General features: G+C 42.3%; 1 protein-coding gene across 11 annotated transcripts in view; it reads left to right on the top strand.

The window, feature by feature from the left end:
* The window catches only part of ENOX1 (ecto-NOX disulfide-thiol exchanger 1), a 572,082-nt gene that overhangs the window by 317,824 nt on the left and 238,840 nt on the right, over positions 1-15,418 (top strand). For 7 of the 11 annotated variants that reach the window (XM_059144563.1, XM_059144559.1, XM_059144561.1 and 4 more), the window contains one exon: positions 617-763. The exons of 3 other annotated variants lie outside the window; for them this stretch is intronic. In XM_059144563.1, coding sequence (XP_059000546.1) covers positions 676-763 — 88 coding nt within the window. In that variant the 5' untranslated portion in view covers positions 617-675. Of the gene's footprint in view, positions 1-616; positions 764-5,826; positions 6,330-15,418 lie in introns of those variants that run through there. One more of the 11 variants, XM_059144566.1, reaches the window with a different exon arrangement.

Raw genomic sequence — 15,418 nt, 5'->3', positions numbered from 1 at the left:
GCTCCTGGAAATTAAACTCAGAGTAAAAAAAAAAAAAAAAAAAAAAAAAAAAAAAAAAAAAAATTATCCAGAGGTATAGAAGATAAAGTCAAGTAAACTTTCTAGAAAGTAGATTAACAGGGCAAAGGTGGACAAGAGGGAAAAGAAGGTAAGAAATGCAGTGGATGAGTCCATTAGATTCCGCATCTTACCATAGGAGTTCCAGAAAGAGAAAACAGGAAAAAAAAAATGGTGAGGAGACAAGTATCAAAAAATAATACAAGAAAAATTTCAAAATGAAACAATAGGCATATCCACATTTGAAGGGTCCAGAAAAATGGATAAGAAAAGATCCTCACTGAGATCCTTTAATATGAGGTTTCAGAATACCAGGGATTACAAAGAAGATTCCAAAAACTTCCAGAAAAATAGGTCATATATAAAAGATCAGGAATGCCAATGATACCAGGCTCCTCAAGCACCCAAAGACAGTTCAGCCCTCACAATGCTTAAGGAGATGATTTTACTTAGGATTCAATGACAAGCTTAAGTAGCAAGTGTTGAGTGTAGAATTAAGACGTTTTCAGACGCTTAAGGAAGGTCTCAACAAATTTACCTCCCATGTACCTTTTCTCAGGAAGCTACTAGAGAATGTGCTCTACAAAAATGAGGATGTAAACCAAGAAAGAGGAAGCCATGGGATCCAGGAAACGGGGGACCCAACACAGGCGAGAGGCGCAGGGATTTCGCAAGATGGTGTTAAAAAGAAGCCCCAGGACAACAGGTGGGCAGCTGGCCTGGGAAACCACTAGACCAGACAACTCAGTGGGAGGATCCTTGAGGGAAGAATAGAAGTGACAGATTAACTGATGCTGTTGATCACGTAAAGAAAAAATGGTTTTAATAGCGCTTTTGTAGTTTAAAAGTTTAAACTTTAAAAAGTGCAGGAGCAATTAGTATTAGACAAAAAGGGAGGGGCCACCAAAAAAGCTAAATATTGCACAAGCTAGGAAGTGTTTTCTTATACTATGTGGCTCAATAGTAAACAATTATTATACAGTCATAACAATCTAAACACAGAGTTTTGATTCAACCCCAAATCGCTACTTTAACATACTGGGAAGATATGGGAGGAAGCTTGCTAGGAGGTGGTGATGGTACAGGGCTGCTAAATTTCTCTTTGTCTACTAGGGAGACAGAAGGTAATCTCTAAAAACGGTAAATTGAGAAATATCAGTATGTACACATTACTTAAATTTGGAAGTTGAAAGTAGTTTTCTCTTTCACGGCAGGATTCATTCTCTTTGTGGGGAGGGATGGGTTGGTTACCAGTTAGTGTCTCTCTTCTGGATAACACATAGATTTATCAAACTGAGAGTAACTAACTGCATGGAGCTGTGTAACGAGCTCACTCTGGCAAATAACTCTCTTTCATAATAAAGCAAACCAAAAACGTGATCTCCTCCAAGGAGCAGGAAGGGGTTGGGGGGACAGGTGACAGACGGGATAGTTGTTTTTAATTATAGGCCTTATAGTACAGGCCTTATAGCTTTTTTAAACTATAGGCATATCTTATTTTGAGAAGTATGAAGTGGGTTTTAAAAATTACTGGAATTAGAAGTAGAGGTTGTAAAAACCAAAGAGTACAACCCTCCCTCACTCCTGTACACCACAAAAAAAAAAAAAAAAAAAAAAAAAAAACAGAGGAAGAAGCTAATGTTGCTTTTTTGTATCTCTTTTGAAACTAATGTATTTATCCCACATCTAATAACGAAGTCGGGGCCTTAGGACCCTATGCTGGTCTCACCTCAGCCAACGTTGCCTGCCATTCAAGCACACCCCACATTCAGCGCTGAAGCTCTTCAGGGCCACTGCACAGTCCCTTGCAGCATCTGTTCTTCCCCTCAGCTGGGCCTGTGCTCCCCTTCCACTCACACGTGTTCGCACACACACACCCAGTCCCAGAGTCTCCTTGTTCCACTTTTCCCATTTTGTATCTCGCTTTAGATTCCTCTCTGAAGGGTCTTCAAGAGGCCTCGGATCATAGTGTTCTCCCCTTTGTCTTAATACTCATTGTATTGCGTGTGACACCACTTACCACAGTCCTGCTATGTTGTGTTGTTTGGTTTTTTACTTGTCCTGTCTTTGCTGAAAGCTAGAAGGTGACAAGGACAGGAGCCATGGTGCACTGATATTTATTCCTCCTACAGAGCTTGGCTGAGTGCTGACATAATCCAGGCCCCGCCTCAGATAATAATTAAATGAATAAATTAATCTTTCATTAAATGTGGAATCTGTTCAGTCAGATGGCCCAGAGTTAAACATCTGTATCCACATTAATAAATTTTACTGGAAGGTAAGGATTTTGTTTGTTTTGTTTTAGGGAAGCTTACATGCTTTCTCCTAAAGGGGAAGATAGCCTTTAGAGCCCAGAGGGTTACCTGCTCCCTAAAATGTTTGTTTCTACTTCATTTGTGGGGGATGTATAAAGCTTGTCACCTGGAGGGTCAAAGATTTCCTTTGACTCTGTAAGGATTCCAGGTAGCCTGACACTGAGGAAAATTGCAAACAGGGTGTTGCCTTGGCTACCCTACCAACCCCAGCTAGAGGAGCTTCTAGACATCCCCCTGTGCATGGTCGACAGTAGCATAGGCTAAGATGAGGCAGGAAAGGGGAGAACCTCTCCTGAGGCCAGAACACTCAAAAAGACATTCCAGCAATACTCAAGGATAACACAAGCACCGGTGCGGGGGGGCCGGCGGGGGGCGAAGCTGTGAGTGGCTCTGGGACTTCTATCCAGAGCTTCTTTCACCTGAGCACTTCATCAGGTTGGATGCTACATTCCCCCAATCCTTTTATGACCTCTAACTGATCATCTTAACAAATTCTACAACAGGATTAATCTAGAACCTCCTTATGTGCAAACAGTGGCATCCTATGGACCCACGAAAGAGAATGAGGTAGACCTGTTCAGTTCTGTTATGGGGAGAGCTTTAATGCACACTGCCAAAGGGAAAGTCAGCGTGGAATGGGAGGATTCCCTTCATGTCTTTACGGTGATGTCACTGTTTCTGTTGGCTCTTCCTTCACCACTGCATTTACAATCACAATCATCCCCTCTCCTGCTTTTTCTCCATTAACTTTTATCCCTATTTGACATATCACGTATTTATTTTGTTTATGATGTATATATTCCTTACTGGGATGTAAGGTACAGTAGGGTTTCTGTGTGTTTTATTTACTGTTTCCCCCGCCCAGTGCCTTAAAATGACTGTATGAATGAATTTGTATGAAAAAGTGCATTATTTGCACAGAATATTATTATTCATCCAGATTCTCTAGAAGGCCACAAACCTAACGACAGTTCTCTGTGAGCTGTAGAACTAAGGGCACGTGGGAGGAAGAGAAACTTCGGTTGCATATATCTTACCGCATACACGCATCACTTCTTAAAATAAAAACCCTAGTTTAAGAGGGAGTCCCATTCACAGTGTTTCTCCAAAGGCCATAAAAAAATAGAAGTTATTTAGTCAGCACCATTTATTTCTGGTCCCGAGATAATGAACACCATTTAGAATTTCCCTTCTTTTCAGAAGTCAAGTTAGAAATGCCCCCATGATTCAAGTCCATGGACTTTATACTTTATGAAGCCTTTATCAGATCAGACTTTTTATTTTCCATCAGAGTGGTGCCATCTGTATTGATGTTGTAGTGGGGCAAAAAAAAAAAAAAAAAGGGGTTTTAGGTCAGATACATTTATAACTTCTTACTAAGTGACCCAAGCCCCGTGACTTAATCACCCGGAGCCTCAGTTCTCCTACCTCTAAAACGGGGATAATTTTTCCTAGGAGCAGAGGGTGTTGTCCAAGTGAGATAGGATGAAGTCTGAATATTCAGTGCCCGGCGGGAGCTGGTTCACAGCAGGGCTCAGTAAATGTGAAGCCCTCCCCTTTTCTCGGCAGAAGGTGAGCTAGAGAGCAGACTTGTAGGGATATTCTTCTCCCTGGGTTCTCACGGTGGTCCCAGCAGCACTAGGGAGTTTATAGGAAATGCAGAGTCTCAAACCCCACCTGATCAAATGAATCCGCATGTAGTTTAACAAAATACCTGGTGATTTCTCTGCACCGTGGAGTCTGAGAAACTCTGTTCTTATGCTTCTGAGGCAGTGTTTCTGACAGGGTTGCATTAATCGTGTTTTTTATTTTCTGTATTTCATGATAATTGGATATCCTAGGGCCTCGCAGATCCTGGGGAAGGCTCTGTCCATGCAGGGTTAGCTAATTCCTAGAGATCTCAAACAATTGGCCTAGGAACACTCTTCGGATGTGCAGATCAAGCCATCCTGAGCCCATGCCCCCACCCACCTCCTTTTCTCAGGCCCTTGCAGTCCAGAATATTATCCCCCCTACTAAATCACCTCAGCGCCAGATACGGGACAGTTGGGAACCAGTCATATACCGCTGAAATTTCGCCAACTAGCCAACCCTAAACCTCTCACCTTGCCTTGCTTTGCCTTTCCTGCAGAAAACACCAACAAGTTTGTTGCCCAAATTCCCCCCCTTATTCCCTCTGATTCCAGCTGACCCTGGTGCCTCCAGACCCTCTTGGCACTGCATGGCCCCCTCCTCTTGGGAAGTGCATAGAGCAAACTGTCTTTTCATGGGCAAACACTCCTAAAATTCTGGCCTCGCCTCACCTGATACAACCAAAATCCAGGGGACATTTTCAAACAAGGCTGCCCTCTTTAAATGTGTTCCCTAGTTTAGTGCCACCAGCCACCATTCCCGCCGTTCACCTTGCCAACTGTAGTTTCATGGGAAGAGTGTGCGGGTGCCCAGCAGAGCCAGATATAGTGGGGGGAGAGCTGACCAACAGACAGAAATGCCAGAAGATGCTTGAGGCACCTCATGAGCCTGAACTTACTTTTAAATAGAGATGATCAAGAATAACCATGAACAAAGTTGTAAATCTGCTTAAGGTAGCACGACTACACCAAATACCAGTAATGCTCCTTAAGCACGCGCTTTGAGCACTTCCGAAACTGCCATCACAAATGATTAAGACCTCTGAGATAATGGAACCGTTTGAATTGAAACACACAAACTTATTTACAGAATGTCACGGAAACAAATGAAAACCTGCCATCCACATCCATTCATTTTTCCCTGTGGCTTCGTAATGTGGTATATGTGTTTATGTCGAAATAACTCCTGTCGGGAAACAGCCCTTCTGTAACCCAGCCGCCAGCCTGCCCGCTTTTGCATGTGCCTCTTGTCTCTCCTGTTTGGAAAAAAGTCTTGGTATATGCAAGTGAGCAACCTGAACCTGAAGTGAATTAAGGCAGATACTCAAAGAACATAAAAGGGACTTTTCTCCCTCGGACTAAAAAAAAAAAAAATTTAATGAGTGTTTATTTCAGAAATATCCCACATTTGTTAGATAAGATGATGAGAACACAAGATAGCAACTTTATAGTAACTTTTCCCTAATAAAAGTTTTTATTAGTTTAATTAAGAAATTGGAATTTGATTAGCAGCATTTAATTAGAAATATTAGACAAGGAGATTTTTTTCCATTGTCTTACAACTATCAGTTTTGTTTCCTTGAGACATAAACCCTTCTCACCAGAAAGGTAACTATGTGAGATGATTACCACAAAAAAGTTGTGGTATCTATCAGCACTGTATGTACACATTAAATTTATATAATTGTTTCTGCCTGTTCTACCTCAATAAAGCTGGGGAAAAAAATAATCCTATCAGTTATGACCATAAAAAGAAACTTGGGCTGCAGATATCAGGAGTCTGTGCCCCATCACCAGCTCTATCACATTCAAGATTATGGCCCAGGCAATGTCTCAAATCGGATTCCTGGCTGGTGTGACTGACAGCATCCCCCCAAAACACAGGCTTGTTTCTCAGTAGGTATTTTGTTTGATTGCTCCTTGACCCTTTTCCAAGAAGCCTAATTTGCCCAAGGGAATCTCACAGAGGAAAAGAGTGTTTGCATCTGCTTAGGGAAATGTGCCTGAAATAATGACTTATTTAGAACAGAACAGAACGGAATGGAATGGATTGATAAGCCAGTTTGAGCAGGCAGAGAGCAACTCCGGCCTCGTAACCCTTATAAAAGGAGCTGTGCAGCAAAGCAGTCTGCCCAGACTGGGTCTGGCAGCACCCATCTCCGTTCAACCAATGTCGGTCTCCTCTCCGTAAACTCCATGCAAAATTCTTAGTCTTACAAATGCCTCGAGGCATGTGATCTTGTCCTCGGCGTCACAGCCACTTCCAAGATGGTGCGGATTTCTCGATTCAGTCCTGCAGACGCCAGTGTAGAAATTGCTCCCCAAGGTATGTTCCCCGTTTTAAATGTGGCATCCCGTGGGTGACTGCAGAGCGCATGGTAGCGGTGCTGGAAGTGGAAGCACTTTCTGGGGGGCGGAGGGAGTCAAGTCAGCACGTGCGCGGGTGCAGGGTTTCCCCGGGGAGAACTTGACTCAGCTTCTTGCTCACTTACTGAACTTAAAATGGACCAGCAGTCAGAAGCAGGAGCTGACATCTCATCTCGCAGGATGAAGGATGAGTTAAGGCAAATAAAAAAACCAAAAAGAAAGAAGGAAACGGAACATTGCCACTGTATGGCTCTTTGGTGCTGCTGTTTTCTATTTCTTTTGCTTTGTCTTTTTTCTCTCTTTTTTTATTTCCCCAGGAAAATGTAGTTAATTTTTTAGAACCATAGCCTCAAGGCCAGCAACTCCTTTGAAATGGTAAAGGTGACAACAAGAAATTTCTTAAAATAAATTTTAAAACCTGAGTTTACTTTTATTTCCGTCTTAATCTTTTTCTGCTGTTCAGTTAAAAATGAAAACAAAAATGGAATCGTGGACCACATTTAAGTGAGCAACGTTAAACTTAAAGTCGCATGTATGCACAGCAGTAATGGGCATTTGTTTGCCTTTCTTTTTAAGTTTAAATCTATCTTTGCACAATTAGCAAATTATTAAATGACCTTTCCTTCAAAGTCTGCAAGCAATTGCTTGTTTCCACTAATAAGAGAACATGTTTTACAAGGTTCACGTTGATTAATTGACAAATGCTGATAAAATCAAAGCAAGGCTAAAATGCAGTGCTCCAGCTGCAGTATAAATTACTTCTGTTCAATAATGTTTCAAGTGACTATGCATTTATGGTTTACCTTTCAATAAATATTACTGTCTTAATTGAAACATCCATTGTGGAAATTTATCTCTGAAGATGACTGTCAGGAACCACAGCTCGGACTAAACATTTCTATAGCTCTATATGTTTTTCTACTCAATTAAAAACATTGATTGCTATGGGTATTTTAAAAATGGATGCTTTATGGTTTATGTAAAATGAGCACTAACACATTCTAATATACTTTGAGAATCTTGCACCCTTGAATGACCTAAGTATAGTGTTTCCTACATTTCTCGATAGCTTCAACTATAACAAAAAATTAAGTGTTCTAAACCACTTAGCCTTACAGCATTCACTAAGAGCATTACAGGATTACAGGATGGCCCTTTGCCATCCAGCTGTTGTGGCAACTATGTTGGGCTCCATTAGAGGGCCCATAGCTGGCTGTTTCAAGTTCATCCATGTTTCAGGCATCATTGGGGCACAGCCAAGCTCAGCTTCCTAGTTTTGCTTATGAGTAAGCAGCTGTCCAGAAGAGTTTTGCCTCCCAGGTCAAACCTGGAGGCACAGAAGATCCCAGCAGGAGGGGAATGTACATTAGGTCACTGAAGAGTTCCTATTCCTCTCTTGTTGAGATTCATACCCATGGGGTAGATTCACAGACTCTAGTGCCTCCAGAATATTGTAGCCTATAGATTTAGGAGTCCAACTGCTCTGATAGTTTTGTCTGGACATCTTAAGCTGTCCTACCACATCTAGCCTCCCGGGAAATTAGACATCTTCCAGAAGTGACTTTGACGTACTTTTCTCTACAAAGTCATTTTAATTCAGCAAATTTCTATCAGCCCTACTATACGGCAGGCACTGTGCTGGGTCCTGGGGATATCTATATGAACCAGATAGATTCTTTAACCGAAAGGAGTTGACAATATCCAATTCGAACTCCAAACATTTATAATTTGTTATTTAAAAGATATCCACATATAACTTGGCCAAAATTTTTTTGAATCCCCATCGTGTACCAGGTACCATTCTAGATGTTCAGTAAATATTCCAGATGTCTTCTTTCTTCAGTATTTGTCAAAGATCACTGTGTTATGGAAGGCCTTTAAGGCAAATTTTATTTACCAGTTTTCTGTTTGAACCTCCTGAGCTGCTGGTTACCAAGTGATAGTTGTAGTCAAGAATACCTCAGCTCATCAGACCTGTATTTAGATTAGTGGGACTGAGCAGAGATCATCACTCTGAACTCAGTCAGAGGGCACGCTGCTCTTGGGTTGGGCATGAAGACCATGGAGCAGGTATATGGGCTCTGTGATGAGGGGGGGTCAGGAAAATTTGGGACACCCTAGAATCAAGTGATTTTTGGAATATGGATCTCAGTGGAGGCAGATTAAACTGCCTGGCAAACCAAAGTTCAGAGATGAGCAGAAGTTGCAAGGGGCTAGTAAATCATAGAATTCCAAGTGACCGACTGGCAGGTAAGGAGGGAAGGGAGGCTAATGAGGGAGGTGACAGAGAAGCACCCAGTTTAGTAAGAAGAGATCGAAGCAGGTCAACAGGCAGGTGAGTTTTTTGGCCATCGGCCCGGGTCAGCACTGGAGAATTCCAAAAGATACGCAGCTGCTGGGGTCAGTTCAACCATCAAGAGAATCAGTCTAAGTGTAATAAACAAGGAGAAAAATCTCTGCTGCTAAGAACTTGGTCACAAGAAGTGAAACGTGCTTCCAGTAATCTAGGTCACAGGGCTGTGGGCAGGACGGGCAGCTCGATGGAGAATTTCTGAGTTTGGGCTCATTATGTTCTCCTAGCCCAGACATCATTAAGACAGTGTCTGACATGCAGGAGACACTGCCCAAATGTTCCGCAGAACCGACCTGGCTTCCCAGAGGGAGGCAGGTCCCACAGCGCAGCGATTTTTACAAGGCAGTATAAAAATTAAATTGCCCCCGCACTTAGTGAAGAAAAAGCAGCACAAGAGAGTCAAACACAGGAGGAGGAGGCCCGTTTGCTTAACCGATGCATGCATTGTCCCAGTATTCGTGTTCCTTCCCTCCCGTGCTTTCTTGGCTGTGGGGTGGCAGTCAGTCGGAAGAGGGACAGAGAGTGGTAAGGAACGTGGGACGTTCTAAGAGCATGTGGTTAGCTGCTAATAGTCAGATTCGTTTTCCTTGTGAGAGCATTTGGAAGGAAAGAAACAAAAAGGGAAAGGTGAGGGAATTGAAACCCTGCCAGACTTCCAGGTTTTGTCTGTGAAAATCTACGTGAGATGCCAGAATGAGGATGGATTGCTTGGGGCACGCCCAGAATCCCTTCCTTCCGTCCATCAGCAAGTTGCTGCCTTCTGATCTCCAGCCCCCTGAGGCTCGTCTGTGTTTATGGCCATCGCTGCCAGTAAAAATATTAGGAAAGATCATTCTGGGCAATCTTAATAAAAGTCTTACTGTGCTGGCGTTGTACATCATCCTTAGAAGTTGTAAAACCCAGCTTTTTCAAAAATGTCCTTTGCCACCAAGTTGGGTCAGAGAGATAAAAGACCCCCCGGGCAGCCTTTCTGCCAGCTGCCATTCTGTGCCCTGATGCCACAGAGGGCCGAGAGCCATTCCCCACCACACGTGTACTCCTGGACCAGTATTCCCTGTTTGGACACTAGATGGGGCATTGTTATTATTACGGCGACTCTCAAATGTGAGTAAGTAAAACCCAGAAGGATGAAAACCTCTTTTTAGAACATCACCTTGTGCTACCAAGTCAGAGAACACTGCGGGAGGAAACAGCCATGAAAAGTCCCTAAAATCCAAGCCCTGGCTTTGCATTTTTACCTGAGAAAACTGTGACCAGCCCAAGTTCATGCAGTGCGCCAGCAGCAGACCCCTCCCAAAACTGGGAGTCAGAATCCAAGACTTCAGAGCCTAGAGCAGCCCTGCCCCATGCCTCACAGCCTACACACCCCAGGAGGAGGCATGCGGGGCCCCACAGGCTCAGGGGCCAATCACACAACTCTCAGAAGCTGCCCCCTTTTATATGGGGAACTATAACTTTGTAATTCCCCATATAAAAAGGGAATTACAATTAAGACACTCCGAGGCGCCCTAAATACATTCTTCCTGAAACTTGGCTCTACCTCTATAGATGGCCCAAAGAAAAATAAACAATGCACACACTCCAGATGCTCAGTTTATTTTTTTAACCTCTCTCTCTCTCACACACACACACACACACATACACCAGTGCACACATAGATACTTACACATAACGTACCCCTTTGAAAATAATACCAATATGAATGGATGAACTTCATTTTATGAAATAAGAATAAGCAAAATATTACCTATTATATTTAGGTTCTGGCTTCCTAAATGTCCATTAGGTTTTTAAACTCTGGTTTGGCTGCCTTCTAGGCACTATGAAAGTGCATCCAAGTCCTGTCCTCCTCGTCATATCTCAGCCACTAACCAGCCATCCTTGAGCGCTAGAATCCTCAGAGCTTAGAGCCGTTGCCTAGAGCCCAGCTGAGGACAGGGACTTCCCATAACTCCTTTCCTTCTCCAGGCCTTCTGACCTTGCTTTCTCCCTCTCTTTTCCCTCTGCGGCAGGAGATGGGCAGAGCACAAAACACCAGGCCTGTCTTCATCTGTGCTCAAGTACCAGAGTGACTCAGTCACTGAAAGGAAATTCTTGCTTTCACCTCAACTTGTGACCAGTAGGCGCTAGCACAGAGCAGAATTCTTACAGACCCTGTAGCTGATGGCACTTTGCAGGCATTTTTCTTGGTAGGCCCTCTTTCTTAAAGAGAGTAACTTGCATTTAAGCAGACCGAAATTACGTGATCGCTGCAATACGCTTTTTCTCATTTCAGCAGGAACACCTGTCCTCACAGGCATGTAGTGCTGGTTCCCAATCTTACTTCAGTTCTGGAAGGATTCTCACTTTCTCTGCTCCTACCAAGGGGCTCTCAGTCCTCTGCTCCTTCTAATTATACCTACTTCCTAAACATCTAGGGTGCTTGAGAGAAGGGTAGGCTGGTGAGAATGTAACCATCCACTTCGTGATCTTATCTCATGTTAGGCTTTGCAAACTTAAATCTTTTTGAAGCAAAACACTTTTTTTATTTTTTTAAGATTTTATTTATTTATTTGACAGAGAGAGAGATCACAAGTAGGCAAGAGAGGCAGGCAGAGAGAGCGGGGGAAGAAGCAGACTCCCTTCTGGGCAGAGAGCCTGATGCAGGGTTCAATCCTAGGACCCCGAGATCATGACCTGAGCCGGAGGCAGAGGCTTTAACCCACTGAGCCACCCAGGTGCCACAAAGCGAAACTCTTTTTAAAAAAGAAGGTTTTATTTATTTAACTGACAGAGAGTGTGTACGCATGTGCTGGGGACAGACAGAGGGAAAGAGAGAAGGAGGCTCCCCGCTGAGCAGGGAGCCCCACTGAGGGGCTCCATCCCAGGACCCCGGGATCATGACTTGAGCGGAAGGCAGACACTTAACCGACTGAGCCACCCAGGCGTCCCCTGAAATCAAACACTCTTAAAAGTCTGATTTTTAAATTTGGCATGCATGGGCTGATTTGTTTTTTTCCAACTTAGAATGCTCTCATCTGCCTGGTCTAATCTTACTCATGTTCTAAGATCCACTCAAAAGTCATCTGCTCTACTGAGCCTCTGCCCTCCCTACCCATGTCCCCTTCCCGAATCCTCACTCTTTATTCTGAGCTGCCAGAGCATGTTCTTCATACTGCTGGAACAGAGTCCCAGTCTGGTACCCCCAGGTATCCAGCTGTCCATCCTGCCTGCCCAGCTCTGGGCTCTTGGAAGGCAGGACCCGTGGACTGTGCCTGATTCATCTCTTGTTACCCGCGCAGAGCAGAGTGGGTGATGTGCGCTGTACCTGTGGATGGGTTGGACCAAATTATGTCAGCATCAGCTCTTTTAATATAAGAATTAAGGTTGAGGAAATGAGGTTGAGGAAAATACAGCCAACCAAAGTGTAATTTAAAAACCATAGTCTTCTGAAATTTCCTGAAGAAAGTTTCCAAAGACTTAAGTTTTGTTTTTTGTTTTTTTGTTTTTTTACATATTCTTATTTTTAAGAGGAAAGTGTTACATAAAACCAGGCATATAGTACCAAGCTTTTGGGGATACTGGTCATTTATTTGCTCCCCACATCCGAATAGGGTAAGAATTTTTGTCACTGATTCACTTTGTTTTATATAGAAGATGTCTACTGGAACAGTTGTATGTAAATCTAATAGCTATACATCCAATAATGTACATTTTTCCAAGTGAAAAATATGTAAAAAAGATAATTTCTGAATTTATCAGGGAATTTCTCTATAACAGAGAAGTATTTCTCCTAGAATGATAAAGGCTTGCCTGTGTTCCAGTCGAAACTTGCCTGGCATTAATATCATGCTTTTCCATAGCCTACTTAAAACACTGGACTTACTCCTAAGAAGATTTAATTTATATAACAGATACTCTCAGCTTACTACAGTGCATAACTCTTCTCACTGTCATAAAATTGGTATGTATTATGTATTATTTCAGGTTCAGTTAATAAAAAATTACTCGTGTGGGCATTTCATTATTTTAATACAAATCTTATTGGAAGGAGTCAGTGTATTATACTTCTGATCTGCAGGAAAAATTGAGGACTCTTGTGAATGTTCACACAGATCCAAAATATGGGAAAGGACACCAGGCACAAATCTCCATGAGGTACTTGTTATCCAAAGAGCCAAAGACCCTGCTCTTGGCTCTGAAGTTTTAGATGTGTTTTATTTAAATGTTTCCATTTTTCTTTTTTTCTAGATTGGACAAAAGGGAATTGAAGAGGGGTGGAGTCCTGTGGGTTTGGTGTTGTGGCTGTGAATTTATAGTGAGTGACTTAGCGTCCCTGCCTCCTCTCCCGTCTGCCCGTAAGGACACAGCAGTAGTCCTTTAATAATGCATTCACTCAGTTGAAAAATAATACTCTCGCTTCTGGAACTATGCATTTAACACATTCTTAGCGAATGCCATGTGGCAAACCTAGTGCTTTCAGACTGAGGTTCTGCCTTGCATAAATAAGACACAAGCATGTTGACCTTTTTCAGTAAACAATGCAGAAATGTTGAGTACCTTTAAAATTCAAATGCAGCTTTTAAAATGTGTTCTCATTTCCATGGACAGCTGAGACCTGCTGCACTAATACCCAGCTAATCGGAGGTCTGTGAGGAGCTTGGGAATCGGTCAGACTCCGTTCATCATTACTTGTTTTAGCTCCGTGTCTGGACGTGCTGGGGACTGCTCTGTTCAGGGCCCCCTGCATTTAGACGTTTGATTCCCTGGGAGATCTTTCCCAAGTCAGACCGTTTGTCTCATGAATATCTCGTTTGCACTAACATATATTCCTCTACCCAAATTTAATTAAGTAGTAAAGCTGATCTTTATTAGAATTTTATTTCAAACATAGATATCTCCAATCCTACCTTTAAAAAAATTTTTTTTTTTTTAATTGGCGAAGTCCTTTCTCACTTCTGCAAAAATACCGAAGGCAAAAACCCCCACCCTACTGTGAGATCTCGTCCTGCTTTTATTACTGCTCCTTGGGATCAGAGCTCCCAGAGCCAGGCAGTTGCCTGGAGATTGCTTTTACCCAAAGGTGACAGTTACCAGCAGACCTGCAGTGGTGCCTGGGGGCAGGTAGGTTCTGGGCCAGGGCCTCCGGTGGGAGAGCTGCTTCTGACCTATTCCACTGGATTAAAAATTAAAATCTGTTTAGAAGCAAGCTGCTCACTTCTAGCCTGGAGCATCTAGTAGTATTCACAGGCTAATTAATGTGTTTTAAGGGAATAGTGTTTCCTTCCTCCTGGCTTCAATCCCTGCCCCTCCCCGCGACATTTTTTTGTCCTACTTCTCTCTCTCTCTCTCTGGTCTGCTCTCTGGTTAGGACAATGAAACTAGCCTTCCTGATTCTAATCTTCTGAGCTCAGATACTGATTTGGGAAGACATACAGCCTTTGTAAGAAATGACATCTATATTTAGCTTAGTGTAAAGTCATTTTCAATCTGTTAACTGGAGTTTCTAGTTAACAGAGAATCCTCTTTCGATTGTAACTGTTTTAGGGAAGATTGCAAATAATATTAAAACAAGTTTGCATCATAAAGTTTAGCTAATATCCTAGATACAGTACAGAATTAACCCTATATTTATGCTTCCAATACTGTGTACTGGCAGCTGGTCTTTAAACTGACGATCCGAATACACCAGAAATACCAAAAATGAATAGAACAGTCCTGCATTCTTTCTTTTTCTTCCATACCCATGTCATTATTTCTTAAGAGTACTGGTTAGTTATTTGCAGGATGTCTTTGATATGGGTTTGTCTGATGCTCTCTTCTGATTAAATTGAGGTTATACAGTTTTAGCAAGAATATCACAGAGGTGATATACCCTTCTCAGTGTCCCAGGTCAAAAGGCATAGGAGGTCAGTATATCCTACATCTTTTTGGTACCATTAGTTGAAACAATACTATTTTCTTCTTAGGAAGCCAAATTGTATCATTAGAGCACAGTGCTTTATGGGTCTCATAATTGAGGTTTATATTTAGTATTTTAATAAAACTGTGCTTTTATACATAGAATATACATTTTCACCTGGATAAAAATGATGCTTCAGTGATTTTTTTTTTTTTTTAATAATGGACACTTTTTATGGTATTCCAGTTTCAGGCATACATCAGCACACTCTGATCTCTAGTTTCCTGATCTGTTGAGCTGCTGTGACAGTTACAGGAGCTGACATATGTGAAGGTTGTAGATGCTTGGCAAATAGTAGGTAAAGGAAAATTCCGATTTTGATCATTTTTGTCCAAAAAGGAAGGAAGGAAAGAAGAGGGAATGAGACAGGGAGGGAGGGAGGGAGGAAACATTCAGTCCCAGGGCAGTAAAATGGCAAAAAATGTCACGAGCTGGTTGAATACTGTAGTAAGTACTTTAAGCCGATGTTTAACTGTTCAACATATAGAAGCATATTGCTCACAATTAATAGAGGGATTTGTAACATTTTTGGATCTTCACATCAGCCACCTGTTTCTACTTCTTCGACTGCTCTAAGATGAACTTTGAGCTTCCCATCCTTCCCACCCTTTCATTTGTGTATTTGTTTTGTACCTAATTGTCAGACCTGATTACTAACACATAATGGATATGAAAGCCCCAGGTCAATGAGACTTTGAGGTTAAGACTTCCTAGATCTAGATATGGAATAGGACCATGGTTTAAATATTTCTCA

The sequence above is a fragment of the Mustela lutreola genome, chromosome 13 (assembly GCF_030435805.1).
Source record: "Mustela lutreola isolate mMusLut2 chromosome 13, mMusLut2.pri, whole genome shotgun sequence".
In the NCBI taxonomy this organism is placed as follows: domain Eukaryota; kingdom Metazoa; phylum Chordata; class Mammalia; order Carnivora; family Mustelidae; genus Mustela; species Mustela lutreola.
Note: the sequence above shows the minus strand (reverse complement) of the source record. Positions and strands in the feature narration are given on the sequence as shown.